This window comes from Pleuronectes platessa, chromosome 5, assembly GCF_947347685.1.
Source record: "Pleuronectes platessa chromosome 5, fPlePla1.1, whole genome shotgun sequence".
Taxonomy (NCBI): domain Eukaryota; kingdom Metazoa; phylum Chordata; class Actinopteri; order Pleuronectiformes; family Pleuronectidae; genus Pleuronectes; species Pleuronectes platessa.
The window spans coordinates 12,656,767-12,673,006 of NC_070630.1; the positions used below are offsets into that span (position 1 = coordinate 12,656,767).

General features: G+C 44.8%; 2 protein-coding genes and 1 long non-coding RNA gene across 3 annotated transcripts in view; all 3 read right to left on the reverse strand.

The window, feature by feature from the left end:
* The window catches only part of LOC128440833 (SCO-spondin), a 6,769-nt gene extending 410 nt beyond the window's left edge, over window positions 1–6,359 (reverse strand). The window contains exons 1-10 of the mRNA XM_053423674.1: window positions 6,168–6,359; window positions 5,684–5,854; window positions 5,197–5,331; window positions 3,825–4,040; window positions 2,924–3,102; window positions 2,531–2,633; window positions 2,263–2,421; window positions 1,930–2,092; window positions 977–1,080; window positions 394–888 (exon numbers count right to left, since the gene is read on the reverse strand). Coding sequence (XP_053279649.1) covers window positions 605–888; window positions 977–1,080; window positions 1,930–2,092; window positions 2,263–2,421; window positions 2,531–2,633; window positions 2,924–3,102; window positions 3,825–4,040; window positions 5,197–5,331; window positions 5,684–5,854; window positions 6,168–6,318 — 1,665 coding nt within the window. The 5' untranslated portion in view covers window positions 6,319–6,359 and the 3' untranslated portion in view covers window positions 394–604. The remainder of the gene's footprint in view (window positions 1–393; window positions 889–976; window positions 1,081–1,929; window positions 2,093–2,262; window positions 2,422–2,530; window positions 2,634–2,923; window positions 3,103–3,824; window positions 4,041–5,196; window positions 5,332–5,683; window positions 5,855–6,167) is intronic.
* Window positions 6,360–8,128: 1,769 nt separating this feature from the next.
* Window positions 8,129–9,411, reverse strand: LOC128440834 (uncharacterized). Its single transcript, XR_008338581.1, has 3 exons — window positions 9,283–9,411; window positions 8,694–8,816; window positions 8,129–8,254 (listed from the first exon to the last, which is right to left on the reverse strand). It is a non-coding gene; the product is annotated as an uncharacterized LOC128440834 (long non-coding RNA).
* Window positions 9,412–9,617: 206 nt separating this feature from the next.
* Window positions 9,618–11,038, reverse strand: LOC128439709 (signal peptide, CUB and EGF-like domain-containing protein 1). The gene is made up of 4 exons (XM_053422099.1): window positions 10,915–11,038; window positions 10,383–10,503; window positions 9,944–10,094; window positions 9,618–9,774 (listed from the first exon to the last, which is right to left on the reverse strand). The coding sequence occupies exons 1-4, from the start codon at window positions 10,981–10,983 to the stop codon at window positions 9,618–9,620; spliced, it is 498 nt and encodes a 165-aa protein (XP_053278074.1). The 5' UTR covers window positions 10,984–11,038.
* Window positions 11,039–16,240: the final 5,202 nt, after the last annotated feature.

Consider the following 16,240-nt stretch of genomic DNA (forward strand, 5'->3'; position numbering starts at 1 on the left):
TTCAGTCCTAAAACACAAAAACAAGCTTCCTGCCGGGGGCCGTCAATCAGCACGTCTGAAACGGCCGCACACTGCTGTGTGACACTGTCCTTAAGTAACTAAAACATAACTACATCAAGGAGGATCACTAAGAGATTATTTTTGCAAGACTGGAAATCGTTATCATTATTACTCTGTTGTAGAGACAAGATGTTTTCCTTTTGTTTAAGGGAAACTAGATAATATCAAAGAAGGAACAAAGAGTTTACTGCAGCCCTCAGAGTTACACTGGAAAGCATCTGCCTTAATTTGTTTAGGTCTTTAAATAACTTGGCTAACAAGAACTCGGCTAGCTAAAAGGGGCCAGATAGTTTAGTTGTCCCCTTTTTTATTTTAAAGGTTCAGGTTTTTCACCTGTGGTGGTGAGACCCTGGTTGGGGCTGTAGGTGCCTTTGGGGCAGGGGACAGGAAGACTGTCTGAACTCTCCCCGGGACAGACGTAGCCGGCTGGGCAGAGCAGGGGACTGCCACTGGTGGAGCTGTGACTCGGGCAGTTGAACCCGTGAGGACAGGGATCACACTCTCTCTGGCCTGATAAATCCTGGAACCAGCCTGGTAAAGACACTCAAACAGAGAGAAGATTTTCCGAGAGGGCAAGGGGATTTGTACAAGCACCTAGTAAAGCCAGTTTTGCAGAGTTAAGTTCACACGGTATAACTTCTTGTTTACCGAGAGGACATGGTTTGCAGTCATCTTTACTTTTTCCTCCCGTCTCATTTTGGTGGGAGCCACGTGGGCAGGGGGAGGGGACACTGCTGCCCTCTGTGCAGAAGTGGCCCGCTGGACAAACACTCCCAGAGATATTTGACATTGGAGCCGCAGTGTGGGATCCCTCCAGACAGTAGAAACCTGGAGAGACACACTTTGCAAAGCTAATTTCCGTATCAAGTAGGAAAAGGCATCACACTAACTTACCTAAATTTGTCTTTTTTCTTACCTGGCAGACAAGGTCCAGAGACTGCAGCGAGGCCGGTCTCTGAACAGTAGAAGCCAGGGCTGCAGCTACGGCACTGAGACTCATCTACAAGTCCACTCTGCTCACTGTCAAGACATGTGAACGTTTGGATTGATGCAAACCACAAGAGTAGTCGAGTGATTACATCTAATTTGGATAACAACTGCTCAGTATTACATTATTGAAAGCACTGCTTGCCCCTCACACTGTTGTATGTTTTATACAAAAAATACAAATAAGGGGAACAAGGATCTTTACATACAACAATTTATAACACTTTGTATATACAGTATATATATATATATATATATATATATATATATAACCACAGTGACTGCACACTTTATTAGGAACATCTGTATAGCTGACTATAATTATCCTATCTACCAATTATGTGACAAACGTGTGGTGCACAGAATCAGATTTAGGTCAGGAGCTTCAGTTCAGGTATCAAACATCAGAATGAGGGGAAAATATTTGACCTTAGTGACTTTGACTATGATGAATCTAGACATCTGCTGAGGGATGGAAAAATAGATTTTGTCAAAGGAATGAATCCACAGGCACAACCGGGCTGGTGGCGGTAGGGGAATAGTGCAGGGATTGTTTCCTTTGCCCATTAATTCCAATCAATCATTGTTCGAATGACACGGCCTCAACTGCTGAGCATGTGCGGCACATGTTCAATGCACAACGTCAACTCCGACGTTTATCAAACATGACAATGAGATCAGTGAATCTCTGCAGCCTCCCCAGTCTCTAGCCGTGACTCCAATAGAGGACCTCTGGGATGTTGTAGAACAGGAGATTGGCAGCGTGAACTTGCAGCTGACAAATGTTGAACTGAACTGAGGCGACCCAGCTTTAGTCTGGTGTTCCTAATAAAGCGCTTTTTTGATTGTAAACAGCGGTGTATAGAGATGCAGGACATGCACCTGAATGTTCCCTTTGGACATGGTTTTGGTACAGAGGTCCCCACAGAGCAGTAGAAACCAGCAGGACATGGAAATCCAGTCAGACCATCAGACGGCGAAGCTTCTGAGGCTTTTCCAGCACATACAAACCCTGCAGCACACAGCCCACTGGGGAAACTCCTCCCTTCAAACAGACATCATGCCAGCAAGGTTTTTAATCACACTAATAACAGAGCAGCTACTGAATAATAATTGTGTCTGGGGAGCGCTGCAGCTGTCAACGAGATAGATATCTACGAGTTTTACATAACAAGCGACAGGTGTCGGGGGGGGGGGGGGGGGGGGCTATTGTACCTGCTTCTCTACAGAACATCCCAGGGTCACACGGGGAGCACTGTCCTTCTTCAACCAGCCCCGACATGTTTCCATAGGTCCCTGCTGGGCAAGGACGCTGATCTGCTGATCCACTGGGACAATAAAATCCTCCCTCACACAGAAGTGGACGCGTCATTCCTGATGTTCAAGTACAGATACAAAAAAAGAAAATTATCATTGTTAAAATGATTGATCTACATTTATGTTCCCCGCCGCTAATGCTCAGTCATCCATCTGTGGACTTTACCTTGATGGTGACAGTAGAAACCAGCGGGGCATGTCTGGCAGCTGCCCTGGCCTTGTCTGAGCTGGTAGCTGCCCGGAGGACAGGCGCTCTGACTGACACTTCCCTGAATCAACCATTAAAATTCATTCGACCTTACATCACGGGGATAACATGCATCATCAGGAATAATCAAGGTGTAACAATAACAGTGGAGACAGACACAGCACAGGAAGGATGGCCGAGACAGTCGACTTGGCATGTGCAGTAAGCAGCAGCGACACACTTGTCATTAAAGAATCAAAACCACATCCCAGGAGGAGGAGGAGGAGGAGGAGGAGGAGGGCAGAGTCATCACATGCAATATTCGGTGCGGATGACTGACAGTAGCTTAAAGACTAACGCTGGATGGCTGACCTTCTCACAAGAATGTCCCGCTGGGCAGATGTGTTGTTGTGGGCTCTCAGAGCTCTGTCCCTCCGGACAGTAATAGCCCTCCACACACTGACCACTGGGCTCCGCCCTGCCGCTCTGGTGGCAGTAGTGACCTGGAGGACACAGCTGGCAAGCCTCAACTGTAGATCCAGCACGGGAACCTGAGGAGTTGGGAAAAATCAATCAATTCATTCTGTCCCCATTTGTTTGTGTACACACAGATGTATAGTTAAACCCACAGTGTCTGAAAAAACAACTCACATTGTAACTGGGGGTAATGGCAGCATTAAGACGGATCACAATGTTAATTTGACTCAAAGCACATACTTTGATTCCCTCATCAGTTTGGAATACATATCCATTCAAAGGCTCTACAGAATGTTTTAATAGGATCCTAGTTAACCGCTGCGAGACATGAATACAATTACACGATTATACCACTTTGTGACTGAAATTATTCATGTACGCCCGAGGGGAGAGAGAGAGAGAGAGAGAGAGAGAGAGAGAGAGAGAGAGAGAGAGAGAGAGAGAGAGAGAGAGAGAGGTTTGAATGGAAGTTCTAGTTTTACCACATCTGTGAATGGCAGAGACAGAAAGTGGGTTCATGTGAGGATATTAGCAGGGAAAACAAAAAATGTGAGCAACACAGGAGGATTGAGCTTTTTTGTTCCGAGTATTACTGTGTCTGATTTCGGATTCATCATAAATTCATTCCTGTATCGAAGCTATCCTATGAAGGATAACTAACTTTTCCTGTCTTTTCAAAGTATTCTTTTTTTATTTTTTACGATTAAACCGTTCACACACACAAAAAGAGATCAACAATAAGTGAGATTTCTTTGAGATGAATCAAACAATTATACATGAAAAATAAATATCTCACTTTTTAAGGTTCCTAGAGGGCAGGGCAGAGGAAGAGGAGCTCCGAGGGGGCAGTAGTGGCCGGTGGGGCACAGGGTGGCACGGGGGTTAAAAGAGCCTTTGGGGCAGTAATATCCTGCAGCACAAGAACCTGTCGGGGCATCTAGACCCGTCTGATTACAATACGAGCCAGCCTCACAGGGCTGGGGGTAGGCAGAACCCAAAGGACAAAAGAAACCTGGAACACAAAGACCATTAACTTCTGTACTACCGAAGAACACCAATCAGGAGGATTACGGTTCTAATTCTCACACTCCCCTCACAGATGGAGGACTTTCTCAAACCCTGAACTTTTAATTCCCACAAGCCTTTTTTTCCGCTTGTATTTACTGTTAACTCGCCACATTTCTTGTGTATCAGGGGGCTGTAATTACATTGTTGAGAGAATTAAATTCTGTGCCCTGCTGGTCTGACATCAGCTTTTATTTCACGGCTGCTGTGTTTATGCGCATCGCCACACAACTTAATCGCCGGGGAGGTCCAACAGCTCCGGCATTCAGGCTTCCACGTCTTCAAATTGGGGGAATTTAAACCGTAAAGAAGGAGGTTAATCTGCAGCCTTAGCATCTATCCTGTGCTGCTTTCACTGAGGCACAAGATAATGTCATTATGGAGCGCAGCTGATAAAGCTTTTTCTGTAAGTCCTGCTTCTTACCTCAGCCACGGAGCTTATGTACAATACGTAAGCTCTGCATTCGTGTCTTTCTGTCTGTTAGTTAGCAGGATTAGCCCAAAACAACAGGAAATATAACCACAGGAGGATGAGTCCATTTTGTTGGGATTTATATGGCCCTTTTTGACCACTCAAAGCACTTTACAGTACATTTTGCCATTCACACAAGCATTCATTCAGTGGAGCAATTTCTCTGGGAGAAAGGGCAATTTGGGGTTCAGTATCTTGCCCCAGAGAAAGCGGAATGGGGAAGACTGCGTTTGAACCTCCAACTTCTGACCCCCTAAGTTAAGAACTTTATTCCACTTCTTTAATATCATGAGAGGGTGTTTTGCAAAATGGATTTTAATAGATTTCTCAGAATACTGATGAAATGTAAGCACTCTCTGACTGCTTCTATTATTTATTTAAAAAAGTACTAAAACTAGGCATTCAGTCTCCCAACTACCGTAACATGTCAGCTATTTTTTGAAAAACTTTCCAAATAAAACCAAGATGAAGTATCAAATCTGAAATATGGCACACACTCAATTAGTCATATATACCAGCTGTTAAAGTAGATTTGTCTACCGTGTCACGAGCGCCAAGATAATGTGTACGCTCGAGGAGATGAACACAGTATCACAGAGAGTGCACAAGTTCACAGTGAGGATTTACCCACCTCTAGGGCATACATCCCCTCTGTAGGTGGAACACGAGTAATGTGGACTCTGGAGACACGGCGGTGGGTGAGTCACAATATGGTCAGAGTCTGCCTGCGGCGCCGTTTCCACCTCCATCCGCGAAACTCCCCTTTCTACAATAAAATATGGCAGATTGAAAAGCATTAAGGAGCTCTAAGTTAATATCTTTGTCTGGCAGACAGGAAACCAAAGAGGGGCCAATCTTCTCTCACTACAAGCTGATTTAACAGTTTTGACTGTCAAGGGTACGACCATCTTTGTACGACATTACACCGAAAGGCGATGATCAATTGCAGAATACTTTCGGGGGAAGGTCGAACTGGGAGCTGTTGCTTTGAGCGACATTCATCATGACACATTAAGGTTTCCGTTCTCTGCTTGAACAGTTTAAAGAAATTGATGTACAGTTCTTTCGGGGGGAAGCAATCATTGTGTAATTACAAACCGGAGAAGTTCATGTTTTACCGGAATCAGTGGAGTTACTGAAGAAGGACAGATTGTGCATCCAGAAGGCCGTGTCTGTCCTCATGGCAAAAGCCTCCAGTATTTCATGCAGACAGCTGAACAAAGACGAGTTGGCCCGAGGTTTGGGGCTTTGTGCACCTCCGGAGCAGAAGAAACCTGCAGAACACAGACCTAACAAAGGGAGGTATTATAAAAGGGCTGCAAGCATTGGCTTGACTGTAAACCTCATTATTTGTGAGCCTTGGCCCGATAAACATGGTAATTATTATTTAGTTTCAATATATTGGTTAAAGGTTGTTTCCCTGGGTGAAAAATGGGATTTGATCAGAGTTTGTGACACTTACGATCCCTGAACATGTGCTTTGATATGGTTTACAACTGAAACATTAGGTGCAGTGGATTTTACACAATTGGCATTTTACGCCCATTAAGGATTGATAAGTGTGACAGTCCTTGACTAATACAAAGCTGGTGAATCTCCCACCTGTGGGCTGCGAGGCTCCAGGACTGACGCAGTATTTCCCTGGGGGGCAAGGGTGGCAGTGAGACGGGGAGGAAGCTCCAGGCTCTGGGAGGAAGCTGCCAACAGGACAGGGTTTTGGTGACCCACTACCCAGAGGGCAGAAGTGTCCCATGGGACAAACATCTCCATAAGGCTGGGAGATAGGAGAAAGCTCGGTCGACCCCATCGAGCAAAAATGGCCTGTGGCAGACAACACAATTTGACATGTCTCTGAGGAAACTGCAGTGTTTGCAATATAGGGTGAATTAGATGTTAGATGGATTGAATGAAAATAAGCTTAATACAATGCAGGAATACAGTTGAGGAAAATGCAGCCTTATGTCCTGCAACAAACTGTCAGACCTGGGTGACAGAGACCAGACGGCTCGGTCTGAGCACTGCTGTTGCAAAAGGAGCCAGGGGGACAGGGGGTGCAGCCGCTGAGGGACGTCCCGCCTGCCGATGGACTGACGTGGCCCGGCGGACACGGGGTTGGCACAGACGAACCTTCCGTACAGTAGAAACCTGGGCAAGGCGGGGCGTCTCATTTTACATTCACCCTCAGGTCACCATTTGTTTCTTTATGAACAGTTTATTGTTGATCCATTATGAGTACATCTTTTTTTTAATTACCTGGCGGGCAGATGTTACATGTTGATTGTCCAGATGCTGACTGAAACGTGCCAGGGCTGCAGATGGATGGCTCAGCGCTACCATGTGGGCAGGCGTGGCCAGGTGGGCACTGATGTCCTGTGAAGCAGTGGGAAAAAGAAAAGTTCACGTTTGTATAGAATTACTAAGACTTATCCTAAGCACACCGAGGTGGCAGATATTCATTGAAAAGAATAGCCGGTGCATTTCCCAATGCCCAGTGTGGTGTGACGGAAACAGCAATGAAGGCAACAGTGACTCTGAACTTATTGCATCCTCCATAAATTCCTGTGGGAGGCACGGAGAAGAGAAAGCAGGCTCAGCAGCAGGTGCCCTGACTCAGACAGCCATGAGCTGGAGACTATTTTTATGTTCTGGGCCATTTCGTGCTCAAATTAGCAAAACGTCTTTTCAATGAAAGGTGAATAGGGGACGAGATGCCTTTCAAAGAATCTCTAGAAGTACATGTAATATTAGAGGAGGCGGAGAGCTCATCCTAGGAATAGAATCACCTCAATTGTATACGTGTATGTATTGTATGGCCAGGTTAGTCATGCAAGAGATGAGTTCTGCTTCACACTTCTAGTTAGAGGACCAGTTACTGAACAACTTGATTTCCAGGGCAGAAAAATTAGCATGCACCAGCGTGATAAGAACTGCTATGAAGAAACCAAGTCCCACAAAGAATCATTTGATGTCTACTTTTCAGTTTGACCCGTGGCCCATCCTCCAAAAGACGAGTAGGAAGAAGTTGTGACCGGTACTGCGCCCATCCACCAGGTGGCGATCAAGACACTTAACTTTATCTACATGTCTTTAATACAGTCTATGGTTGTGGAGAGTTGAAACTGACCAAAAGAAAGAACACAGTCCTATGTAAACCACATATCTCCTGTGTTTTATATTATTCTTAAATCTGAAAACAGGGCTTTTTAAAAATGCCACATTGAGTATGTTGGTATTGCTAATGGCATGCAATTATCATTAACTTTAATTAAATTTAAACTTTATAGTATATTCATTTCTTTACAGTATTTTGACTGAAATCTGCCATGTCATTCATATGTTAAGATGCACTACAGTACAACCTTCTATAAGTTGTACACAAGATCAGTTTGTCGGTACCTATGTCATCATGTGAGTATATTTTGCCCAGCTGTTTGAAAACCAGACAACACTGTGTAGAAAGGAAAAGAGAAGTGATGAAGTGCAAACACTAGAGTGATTAATCCTGAGCTGACCCCGGATCATGCCTACTGTACCTGGCTGACGTCCAGACATTGAGCGCAGTGGACAGAACCACCCCGCGGGGCACAGGAGGTCAGCAGAGATCTGAGCCCAGGAGGGGCAGAAGGAACCAGGGTAACAAGCTTCACAGTCAGCTTCTGACTCAGCTGCAGACTTCCCCAAGAAAGTGCCTGTGTGAAGAGGACAAATTATCAAGGGAGGTAAAATAGCTTCCTCTCTATTACTTTATGCCCCTCACACACACACACACACACACACAGACAGACACGCTGACACACACACACACACACACACACAGAGAAAAGGATATAACATGGCTTGACAGTTTCATGCGTGTCTCGCTTTAATTCACTTAGTTAAGCAGCTGCCTGACCATTATGACTATTATGTTTTATTGGACCTGCATTAGGTTTTACGACCTCCTCTAAAGTTTGGGGTTTTTATGGCACTGTACACAACCTTTAGCAGCTTAAGTAATAAAAAGGCAAGAGGTCAGACACAGATCTTCTGGAGAAATGAAAGGGGACTTTCACGTGTGCTTCTCTTTAGCAACATATTCATGATTCGTGCCAACAGGAATAATTAGCATCCCAGGTTTTTCCTTTTTACCTGGAGGACAGGGGCTTGGCTTTGAACTCCCTCGAGGACAATAGTGGCCCGCAGGACACACATCACCATGGAACAGACCCAGGATTGTATTGCCAGGACGTGGGGATGTGAAATCTCCTGCAACTGAGACAATGGACCTTTATTGAATGCCATTCCTCATTTGGTTGGCAAGTGAAATAAAAGGCCCAGAGCCATTTCCTGCAGTGCAAGAATGAAAAATACTACTAAGGGCGATTGGTAAATGTTTTGCCAGGATGTTTCGAGCACTGTGGAGTCAAAGGCCATGAAAATGTTACAGACAAACAGTAGTACAATCAGAAAAATGGGCACAGTGCTGTATTACAAGCTCTTGTCATATTAACTCAGCGTTTTATATTACAAATACAATTTCAATAAGAAGCGGTTGTGTATGCTGCCACGCATGTATTAAAGGCAGTGTTGATAAGTTAAATCTTATTGTTGAAATCTTCTTCATATCTCGATCATCAGCAATCATTAAATAAAGTCGTATGGAAAACAAGGGAGAAAAAGTATGTTGCCTCTTTGCCCTTTAACTCTACATGAGGGGCAAGAAGGGAAAGTTTGTTACCTGTGATATTACCCCAAGGTGTGGCTGTCGTGGATCCTCCTGTGCAGTAGAAGCCAGGGTCGCAGGGCCCAGACGGGGAGGAGAGCCCCACCTCTGCACAGTGATCACCAGGTAAACAGGGCTGACACGCTTCTTTGGAAACTGCCCCTGATAAATCAAGAACACAAGTCGAATCTGATCGGAATCATGGTTTAATTATGTGAAACATTAACGCTTCACTTGGTTTAAGGAAAATCTTTCGTTTCGATAATGTACATTTAGCACCACAATCAATAAGTTCTGCTAAATAAATCTATTATGTTCAAATGACACGAACGGTGTATCTGTGTAATTGTTCAGTGTGACATGTCACCGTCTATGGAGCTGAAGGTGCCTGCAGGGCAGGGAACCATATAGGTGGCACCCTGGGGGCAGTAGGAGCCTGCAGAGCAGCGGCCTCCGGTTGGGCCCTCCTCTGGCTGAGCAGAGACAGAACCACTGACACAGAGGTAACTAGGAGCAGAGGAACGAGGAGGACAGGGGGATGTGGGATGCAGCAGGTGATGAGAGACAGAGCATAAGAGGTGTAATTATAGAGACAGAATTAAAGACAAACAGGATGTCATACATTTCATGGTCCTGTCAATGAACATGATGAAGTATGTGTGTTCATTGTGTTTACCCAGGAGAGCAAACCCCGGTGGGAGCAGCCAGTCCGGAGGAGCCACAGTATCTGCCTGGTGGACAGAGCTCGCAGCCCGACTTATTGGGCAATCCCATCTGCCTGCTGAAGGCACCAGCTGGGCATGGAAATGCTACACCAGACTGCACTCCTGTGGATTAATAGCATTCAATATCTACTACAGATGGTCGTTGAATAATCATAACAGAACATCACAGAGCCCATTAGCAGATAAGGATGCTGGTCACCATCTTGATTTTGAAAAATCAGAAAGCCATTTCCGGTTGGAGCCGGTGGTTTCATGAGTGCACACAAAACCAGAGGGATATTACAGAACATTTTGCATGCAGTGCATCACAGCATTATTTAATGGATCAATCTCACTGACCCTGCAGCATCACATTTGTCATGTTAGAATTGCCGCACTGTTGTATCCTACCTGCTGGGCAGTAGTGTCCTTCAGGACACAGCACGGGAGTCCGAGTCCCAGATACATGCCCAGTGCCAGCCTCCACTGAGCCAGGACAATAAAATCCTGCTGGACATTCAACACACTCTGCCTGTGGAGGAGTAAATCACACACATCGTTTTAATGAATACACTGCACAAACACAAAATTATGACTACAGATGCTGACGGATATAAACAGACATGGAAATTTTAGATGCTTGTGTTGGAGATGATAAAAGCTCAGTTATAAACCGTTTTGAAGTAGCCCCCAGATTGAAGATAACACAGCGTGACCGTAGATGAAGAACTTCTCTTTTATGGGTCATATCCATTTGGACAAAAGTGCCATTTTATATCTGGGTTTGGCTTTAATCACTTTTAAAAATGCTGTTTCAGTCCAGTATATCAAGCCATATACTGTAAGTTATTTTTAGTCAGCTACTAGTGTTATTATATTTGTATAATAGGTGCACCACATTTGAAACTGCAGGACATATTAGGACATCACTTGTCTTCTTCACCTGTCCTGGTGAACCCTGGTAGGTCCCTGGTGGACAGGACACCTGCCTGTCAGCTCCAGGTGGGCACATGTTTCCAGGTGAACAGGGTATAGAGGCCTGCCGGCTGCTGTTGTCTCTGCCCGGACAGTACGAGCCAGCAGGACAGATATGAGAAGGGAAAGAGAGCCCTCTGGTGACACACAAGAGGCCTGTAAAACAAAGGCAGCCCTGTCAAGCAGTCACAGCCATTGAACGAGGGGATTAACCCTCGATAAATAAAGTTATGTAATGGGATCCTAAACTCCTGAGTGATAAAAGGCCGATACTTAAACACGGTTGTATACAACATGTGGTGAATTAGTGTCAACCTGGAGGACAAGGCAGGCAGCTGGAGAGATGAATGTTCCCGCTCTTGTTGCTGTAATATCCTACAGGACAGGGCAGCGGTGCCGAGGAGCCCTGGGGACAGTAATGACCTTCAGGACATCTGTCACCCGTCGTCCCTCTGTCCTCTGGTGTGGGTGACGAGGCCCCAGAGAAGCAGTAGTAACCAGCACCACACTGGCCGGATGCAACACCCTTCCCAGGGGACGCACAGAAGGAGCCTGGTTTGAGAGGATTGAGAAAATGTGAGTGAAATTGGGTGAAATGGAAAACTACTCCCCACTGTATGAATTCCAGTTGAGATCTAGTTTACATCTATTTAAATTGCTGCTTTCTTAAATTAACTTATTTTGGTAATGAAGTGTTTAATTTACGGTCAAGGTCGCTCTACTGTCAACTGCTTAATCTTGCAAGAAGCTAAACACTTATTAGCAGTAAATCGGGTGTTACCTGGAGGGCAGGGCGAGCAGTCCTGGGGTGTCGCCATCCGAGTGTGAGGGTTGATGGATCCAGGTGGACACGGATACTGGTGCTTGGACCAGGTCCCAGACGGGCAGTAATGACCCACTGGACATTCATTACTCCCTGACGAGGAGCCATTACTGCCGACAGGACAATAAAAACTACCAAGACAAACACAAGAGAGGACTTATTTTGTTCTGGGCTACTAGTGGCAGCAACCTTTTTCTCTCTGTGTATATAAGTGTGCAAACTGCGAAGAAAAATATCACATATATATGTGTAAGCATGCAAAACAAGTAGTGTATCTATATTTACAGTTGCTGCATAATCCTTCATGTGTGCATGTGTACGGTGCAGGGTGACTGTGGGTGGCCGATAAGCGAGTTTACCCCTGGGGACAGACGCTGCAGCTGGCTCGGCCGTCCTCTGCACTGATGGTTCCCAGGGGGCACTGCTGAGGAGTCACCGAGCCCTCGGAGCAGTAATAACCTGGTTGTGTGAAGAAAGAGTCATGGAGGGGATGCACACTCGAGTGCTCACACACTCACAGAGAGATACACACACACACCACAGGGGACAGAGTTCGATTTCTAGTGTCAACACAACAGCTGCTTATGTTCGGCTCTATTAACTTGAAAGAGTGTTTCTTTTGTCTGTTCACCGAGTTGGCTCCTGGCTCATGTAAATTTTAAGATTTAGCTGTGTGCTTCACAATTGGCAATTTTTAATTTGCATCTCCTCCAACGACTCCCAGAGTGGAACTTTTTAACCATTTCCTGTCTTAGCAATAGGTATCTGATTAAATCAGCCTTGTGTTTATTTTTTCTATTAAATATCTTGCAATGCATTTTACTTTGACAATCATCTTTAAGTTATTGGAAATATAAATTGAAGCTGTCTAAATTCGGAGGGATGCGATAACCTTTTGGGCACGGTCCACCACGACTGTCGCTCAGAGGAGGGTCGGGCCGATCTGCACCCCCCCGACAAAAGAAACCTTCCCAGCATTCTCCTGAAGGCGCCGGGAGCCCCACGGTATCGCAGTAGTAACCAGGGAGACATGGCTCGCAATCCTCCTGAGGGGGGAAACGAGAGAGATAGCGAGAGACAAAGACAGAGAGGCTGTTGAACAAAGGAACAGGAAAGGAGTTGGCCTCATTGCAACATGGATTTTGGTTTAGCTATTGATTGGCGGAGGCAATAAAGAAAGATAAACAGTTGAGGCATTGGTAAGCTTAGCATGACCACAACGTATTTAAAAAACTCATAACCAGAGGATTTTTCAAACTTATTTGAAGAGCATGTGATAAAAAATATTGTAAGGCCTAGAAATACCACAGAAAGAATTGTAAACAGTGTCAACCGTTTTAAGATGCTGGAGGGATAGTGTTGCAAGGTTTCTCCACACAAACTAGTTTCCAAAGTAAAGGATGATTGATCAATAATCTATGTGATGCTAGAATTTTAATATTAAACAATAACAACATGATAAAATATAGATAAATAAACCGTGACATAAATATCTTTACAAGAAACAGCAAAATATTAGATATTTACTTCAAGTGCCTGTTTCTACTGTCAGAACAACTAGGACAGAACCGGTTGTGTTTTTGACGGTTACTTTGGATTTAAAAGGGACCCAAAAATAACTAATGACTCCATTCAACTTGCATTGTGGAGTAAATCTGAGCAGATAGATGTCTCGTTTGATCTTTCTCAAGGATATATGTGAGTAGAATAGTGAGTCAAAGCCACCTGGGAGATTAATTTGGTGAGGTTGGAGAATGATCCACGTGGACAGGGCAGAGGATGGATGGAGGCCCGGGGGCAGTAATGACCGGCAGGACATGGCCCTCCCTCTCCTGGTGAGAGACAAACAGAGCACATCTGCCATTTGTCAACCATCCCCAAAACAGGAGTACTAGGTCACCCCAAGACCTGATTGCATCGGCCCATTCTGTGCTGTATCTGCTGGATTTGTGAACATGCAGCAGCTGTCAGGTGAGTAATGTATGTGTTTACCTGCAGCCCGTGAGACAGGTCGTGGAGAGGAGTTTCCACGTGAGCAGTAATGTCCTTCCTGACACGGTCCAGTGACAGCCGTGCCATTTCTGGAGGAGCAGTAATGGCCGCCGTCACACTGTCTGCACTGAGAGATGGACCAGTAGCCTGGGTCAGGACCGTAAGTTCCCTCTGGACAGCCTCTCAAGTCAAATCCAGTTCTCTCAGGGCAGTAAAATCCTACATGTCACAAACCATTCACCAGGAAATGCATAAAAATGAAGGATTACATTATTGTGCAGCCACTTTTAAACTGATCAGTAGTGTTTCGCTTGATCATTCATAAAATAAGCATGAAAATAAAAATACTAGGTATTTATCAAATATTTTAACAGAAAACTAAAGAGCCCCTGAATTCCCAAAAGATGATATATATATTTTTGTAAAGAGGAGGTTTGTCTTTTAATCATTCATAAGCTTACAGCCACCAGATGTGGACCATTGATGGAGAGAAAACTGTGTCACACATTGAAATTCTTGTTGCTCTTCCCCAGAGACTCAGGATTGTAAGGAATCATTTCCTGAGCATACTAAAGGACAACTGGCTCAATTGACTGACGAACTATGTCTCAATCTTCAATTGAGAAATTAAGAAAACTATTAAAAGCTATAAACACAACTTAGTGTTGTCTCCAGTACAGCGGCCAGTCGGGTCTTTACTATGCAGATAGTAACTCTGTGTGCACAAATTATTTATCTTGTACGCACAAGATAGTAACTTTTTCCCACAAGGCAATAACTTGTGCACACAAGAAAAGAAAACAAAATATTTGGGACTTCAGGGGCTACGTAGGAAAAAACACAAACCTGCAGGACACAGGTGCAGAGTGCCGGACACACAGTACCAGCCTGGCTCACAGGGTTCACACTGGGTAGCATGTGTAACAGCCACATAAGTCCCTGGATCACACGGCACAGGCTGAACAGTTCCCTCTGGGCAGAAGTAACCCTCGGGACAAGGTCCCCCTGTAATCCCATCTGTAGGTGTGGATGTGACGGCTCCCTCTGCACAGTAATAGCTGCAGGAGAGAAATTCTAAATTAAATATCATGATGGCTGGTTTTGAAACATTTTTAAAAGGTATTAGTCTTAAATAACAATAGAAGTCATGTTCAGTAAATGAAAGTTTAGTGTACCCCGCACTGCAGGGTCCAATCGGTTTAGTGAGGCCAGCAGAGTCACAGTAAAGCCCCCCTGTACACGGCCTGCAGTCCTCCTGGCTCCCCAGGCCGGAGCTGTTTGACCAGCTTCCTTCAGGGCAGGCCCAGGGAGCTGTGGTCCCTGGAGAGATGAAACAAAAACCCAAATCAAAACAGAGCAGTGCAGAAAAGTGTCAGCACATGACAGGAGCGGTGCAGTAATTGGATGTGGTGATACGACACACAGTGACAATGTTTTACACACTGAGCAGAATCTAAATGCAGCATTAGAGCGAGACACTCTTATGAAGCGCTGCTGCTAGAAGTGTTGGGCAACTCAACAAAAGGCAGAGTGTACTCGAGAGCAGGGTTTTTAAAGTAGGGGTCAGTGCCCTGAGTGCGAGAGAACAAGCGTAAGAATTAATTTGAGGAAACCGGTATCAAAAGTTACAAGATAAATGCTGTCAGGACTTGTATGCCACCGGATGGTAATTACCATGAATAAAAGATTCAAGCTCTAGAATATAGTAGAGTAGAATGTTAATAACCCCACACTGAATATATTTGGGTATATCAACCTATAAAAAAAGGCTGCATCAGCAATGAATCGCAAAAAACATTATTTTGAAAATGTGGACCATCCCCTCTAACTTGATGAAATTCAGCCATCAACAACATATAGCAGGATTCATGCAGCTGTATTTGGTGGCTGCTCGCTTATAAAAGGAGAACAAGCCGGTAACCTGAGGGGCAGTAGTGACCAGGTGGACACAGGGAGCCTGAGAGGTCGTCCAGCGGGCTGGGAGAGGAGGATCCCTCTCTGCACCAATAACCAGCATGGCAAGGTCCTATGGGTAGACAGATTTTACAAGACATTATCAGTAAACATCTACAGATCACCAATTCCTAGTTTCCCAGTATTAACAAGCTGATTTTATTTGCCTCAAGAGCAAATACTGCAGTTTTATGTCTTTTTTGGACCTAGATTTAGAGATATTCTCTCTGAGATAAATCTCACTACCTTTGCAAATACTAAAAATCCAAAGATATCATCATTGGAGTTAGATGAGAAACAAAAATGGCACTCAGTCGAGCACATACTTCCCCAAGGCCCAACAGTCTCCTTAAATTCAATCAAGCTGCACCTGATCTCACACACTCACAGATCTCAGTCCGCTTAATGTGTCGGGTTTTTTCATCTACATCCTTGAATTATTCCCAGGGAAATAACATTAAATAAAAACATAAAAACAGCATCACTTGCAATGTTAAAAAAATCCCCTTTGCCCATTTAAAATGGA